Below are 5,201 nucleotides of genomic sequence, written 5' to 3'. Positions count from 1 at the left end.
TGTTTTCAAGCCTACTGCAGAGGGATAAGAGGGGTATAGCATGCGCGGCGCGAGGAGTTCAAGCTGAGTTTTGTATGTAGGATACCTATAAGAGTCTTGAAAGATAGCTTGCTACGGCGATCCCTCAATCTAACTACATTTAATCGCCCGAGGTGGCTCATCGTTCCGCATGGACTCGCATTCAGGAGGACCGTAGTTCTATTCCCTGACCAACCAACCCGACTGTAGTTTTTCCGTCGCTTTCCATAGTTACTTAGGCAAATGCCGGGTTGGAATTTTCATTCCCACGGTCCATTTCCCTTCCCCTCCCGTGTAGAAAAAGAATTTAGATTTCATATCATTCATCTTCTTCATCTCATTCTATAGACATATTCAGGTCAAGACGCATGTCTTCGTCCGCTTAAGGGAAAGGGGCGTCCTCTCCCTAACGGTTCCTGGATTCCCAGCCTTCCGCGATATTTCTGCCAAGATTCATTCCTTAAGAGCAGTTTCAAGGACGCTTCGACACCTTGAAAGGGCTGTTGAAATGGATCCTGTGCTGTTTGATCATCTTGGCGGTATGAATTTTGGGAGGGGGAGGGTAGGAAGCCTCCATTGAGTGAGCGGGTGAGAGGTCACATGCGGCCGGTGGGCTGGTACACCTCATTCATCCCATAAAAATTCGGGGTGCACAATAGGCCTCAATATGACCGACGTGCAAAGGGTCGTCCCTAAACCGCCCCTAGCCACCGTTACCTAACCTAACTACATTTGGCTTTTGTCTCTAGATATGTATGAAAAGATGTGTATGAAAATAAAAGACACATTCGGGAAGAATTGATAAACAAAAAACATCGCCTCCACTTCTGAAAGAAACTGCAGCGACTGATGCATCGTACTATGTATTCTTGTAACAAAGGCAGTAGAGCAGGTTTAGCGTGGCTAAGATTGAGGGCATGAAAGGGTCACAAAATTGTCAACGAAGAAGGAGAGCGGCTTTGTCCACTTTGCATAGAAAAGGACTCCTATAGACATATTTTATTACAGTGTGTCGAATTGGAACAAGTACGGAGAAAATATCTACCACCCTCGATGCTAAGTCAGAATAGGAGTTCGCTTGCATGTCTTAACCTCATGAGGAATAGAGAATACGAACAAAAGGCTGGATTGTTTCTCTTGAAGGCGAGACAGATTAGAAGTGCAGTTGTGGAAGTTTGTGATACGAAATGACGAAGGGATAATGGTAGCTACTCAATTATACACTTTTATGTCGGTTTTAGGTTAGAACATATTATATAATGTGTTTTGTTGTGCTATTTTCATTTTAATATGTATGTTCTTTTAGAGAGTGGTTGGATATAATCATAGGTGAGGGGAGTGAAACCTACAAAGTAGGACTTGTTTTAGGTACAATGCACATACGGTCAGAAGACCCGTGTATAGGATTTTAGAGAAAATTATGATAATATAGCATCTGTATGTATAATATTACTCAATAAATCCATCTATCTATGTTTCCACAAAAATATTAAACATTTGTAATGCCAAAACTATACGAAAAAAGGGATAATTTTAGCATTTCTTCATTGGTTTGAGTGAGTGATGACGTTGTTAATGTTTATCTTTAGTAATGTTTTACACAAATAATTTGTCGTTTGTCGAATCGTCCATATACGTTTTCTTCTTAACAGCGTCTAGAAGCGTATCGGCTCTGGCGCGGATACAAGGGGGGGGGTCTGGGGGGCTATAGGCCCTCCTATCAATTCAAAGACTTTTTTATTTAAAATGTCAATGCATTATTTTTTTATTCATATAACTTATATGATTTCTTCACTCTCTAAACTTAATATTATTTTGCTATTTTCTTTCGCATACAAACTCTCTTTACAGTTCGAGTGAATAGATCAGGTAAGTGGTCGTATTCCTTAGGGGTCGTTACCATGGGTTTTAACAATAGCTCGGACTTCGGAACGGAAATCTAACGGTAACCACCCCTACCACACTGTAGCTAGGCCGCTACCAACACCTTTGTTATCGTACTTTACAATAGCCACTACATTCGACTTCTGAATTGAGAAGAGAAGTGATCAGTCCGTACAGGTGAATTATTTAGTGTAACAGTTATAAGAAATTATAAAATGTCGAAACGTAAGTTTCAAACAAATATCTTACAATTCATCAAGAAGCCGTGTGGTGAAGTGAAAGAAAAGTGCAGTACGGATGACAATGATACAACTGATGAAGAAAAGTGTATGCATGTTAATACCGTAACAGTGGAATCGGTTATGTGCGGTGAAAGTGATGACGCTAGTTCGACGACTCATAATGTATTAGATATTGGTTGCTTAGTGGAAAAAGAAATATGCAGCGACGAGATAAAATACAAAGCTCTAACAAATCCGTGGGTTCCAGACGAAAAATATCTATTTCCGAAGACACTAGAATCGGGACAGTCTAGACAATTTCAGCGTGCGTGGCTTAAAAGATTTCCATGCCTCTCTTACAGTAAGAAGGATGAAGGTGTGTTCTGTCACGTCTGCGTTTTATTCGGATCTAAAGAGGGAGGGCGAAGCAAAGTGACGTTACAGAATTTAGTTACGAAACCTCTAAGAAAATTAAAAAAGGCCTCTGAAATATTCAGGAGACATTCAGAGAACAGTTATCATAAAACTGCTCTCTTAAAATGTGACAACTTTAAACAAGTGTTTGAAGGCAAGGTAGAGAACGTTCTGGTTCAATTGAATAATGAAGTGTTACAAACAGTGCGCGAAAACAGGATGAAACTTATCCCAATAGTAAAAACAATTATTTTGTGTGGCCGACAAAATATTCCATTAAGAGGACACAGGGATGATGGTGCGATTGACTTGGAAAGCGAAAATCAAAACGAAGGTAATTTCAGGGAGCTTCTAAAATATCGCGTTGATGCCGGTGATCAGATTCTGCATAGTCATCTTAAAAATGCCCCCAAAACTCATCTCTAACAAGTAAAACAACGCAAAACGATCTCATAAACTGTTGTGGCACCATTATTGAAAAGAAAATTGTTGAAGAGGTTAACCAAAGTAAATATTTTTCTATCTTAGTAGATGAAACAACCGACATCAGTTCCAATGAGCAACTATCATTATGTGTGCGATTCGTAGACCGAGAAAAGTGTTACTTGCATGAGGAATTTTTGAGATTCGTAGTGGTGCAAGATCTAAGTGGAGAGGCATTGTCAAAAGTTGTTTTAAGTGAACTGTGGGACTTAGGTCTAGACATTTCGAATCTTCGCGTACAGGGTTATGACGGCGGTGCTAATATGTCGGGGAAGTTTCGCGGTGTCCAAGCGCGAATTTTAAAAGAGCAGCCTCTCGCATACTATATGCACTGTGCCTCACATTGTCTAAATTTGTCACTTTCAAAATCGTGCTCTGTTTCCAGTGTTAGACAAACTGTAGACACAGTAGCTGAAATAGCAAAATATGTTAGGGAGTCTAGCAAGCGGTCAATCATGATGAAAGAAAAAATTAGTCAAATATGCCCTGAACACAAGAAAACGAAACTAAAGACCTTGTGTGAAACAAGATGGATTGAACGGCATGACGCAGTGTTACAATTTTTAGACATTTTATCCGCAGTTATATCATTCCTGGAAGATTTTGGATCCTATGGTACAAAGGCACATTTGATGCTTAACTCAATTCTAAAATTGGAATTCATAATTTCATTGCATATTTTAGCAGAAATATTTGGAATAACACTGTGTGTTTCGCGGAAGCTACAGAGCCCAAATCTCGAACTAAGTCAGTGCTACCAGATGGTTGAATGTGTCATGAATACTCTTCAGGCCTGCCGAGATAATAACACTTATAATTTTCTTTTTGAGAAGGCTGTTGCATTGGCTCAATCTGTAGACGTAGAAGTAAATGTACCTCGAGTTGCATCCAGACAAATCCATCGCAATAATGTTGCGTCTAAGTCTCCTAAAGATTATTACCGCCTCAATGTATTTCTTCCTTTTCTTGATCACCTTCTAAACGATTTGTCAGTACGATTTTCGCCTGCTAGGCACAGTCATGTAATTAAACTCCAATCTTTGATTCCTAACTTTTTACACGATCCTGATAAAAATATCGATGTCATCCTACAAGCTGCAACGATTTATGAACAGGATCTGCCAGGAACTATTCCAGAGCTTAGAGGAGAGCTACATTTGTGGTTTCAATTTTGGAAGGAGCAACAAAAAAAACCAGACACGGCTATAGGAGCTTTGCTGCATACTAGAAATAATTTCTACCCCAATATAAGAGAGCTGCTCACTATATTATGTGTCATGCCAGTGACAACTTGCACCGCGGAACGGTCATTCTCAACACTGAGACGTGTGAAAACCTACCTCAGATCGACGATGAACCAGGACAGACTGAATGGTTTGGTATTGCTCAACATTCATCGTAACATTGACGTAAGTCCGGACGAAGTAACAGAACTTTTCGCAAGAAAACATCCCAGACGACTTCAGCTTCGTTAAACTGTAAGTAACATTTAATCGACTTTCCATTCCAGTCACCATTTCCTTTAGAATTAGAACTAACTGAAGACTTAGAACCTAAGAGTGACAATATTGTTGTGGTTTATTTATTTGTTTTTAATTCCATTCTTCTGTTTTGTGATTATACTACTGTATTCATATGTTAATCGAGGGGTTGGGTGCAAGAAAGGCACTTCTCTCAAATGCAAGTTTTGAGAAAATTGATGTTGAAAATTCAAACCGTAATAATGTTATCTATGCACGCCTTTACATTTTGGGTACCGGTACTCCTGACCTCTATGATCACAGTACTAAACTACAACTTTGTGATTACATGCATAACAGATCAGAGAACACAATAAAGCGTTTTACTCAAAAAGGGCACATCCTCTAAAATGCCCTTTGCACCCAGCCCCTCAATTACTATTAGCCCCCCTATTATTAAATTCTAGATCCGCGCCTGTATCGGCTGCCTAGAGAATAAAGCGTTCGAGAGACAGTTCACTCAGCAGTACAAGTAAAATAAAATTCACTATTGTAGGGGAAGAGAAGGCCTGATGGCGTCATCTCTACCAGGTTAAATAAATACATTCTAGATATTAAATAAGGAAGAAAAACTACATAACAATAGGCCTACATGATGATAATTAAATAAATACTAGTGGAATGCCAGAAGGGAAACGGGAGTACTCCGTGTCTATTAAGA

At 39.5% G+C, this 5,201-nt stretch overlaps 1 protein-coding gene across 1 annotated transcript; it reads left to right on the top strand.

Moving 5' to 3' along the window:
* Positions 1-2,708: 2,708 nt before the first annotated feature.
* Positions 2,709-4,610, top strand: LOC138695249 (52 kDa repressor of the inhibitor of the protein kinase-like; the record flags this gene model as incomplete). The annotated part of the gene is given in 2 exon segments (XM_069819821.1): positions 2,709-2,943; positions 2,946-4,610. Coding segments are annotated over 2 exon segments (1,785 nt in total), but the record flags the coding sequence as incomplete, so codon positions are not given.
* Positions 4,611-5,201: the final 591 nt, after the last annotated feature.

This window comes from Periplaneta americana, chromosome 1, assembly GCF_040183065.1.
Source record: "Periplaneta americana isolate PAMFEO1 chromosome 1, P.americana_PAMFEO1_priV1, whole genome shotgun sequence".
NCBI classification, from domain to species: Eukaryota; Metazoa; Arthropoda; class Insecta; order Blattodea; family Blattidae; genus Periplaneta; species Periplaneta americana.
The sequence above is the reverse complement of the archived record's forward strand: the minus strand, read 5'-3'. Positions and strand labels throughout refer to the sequence as shown.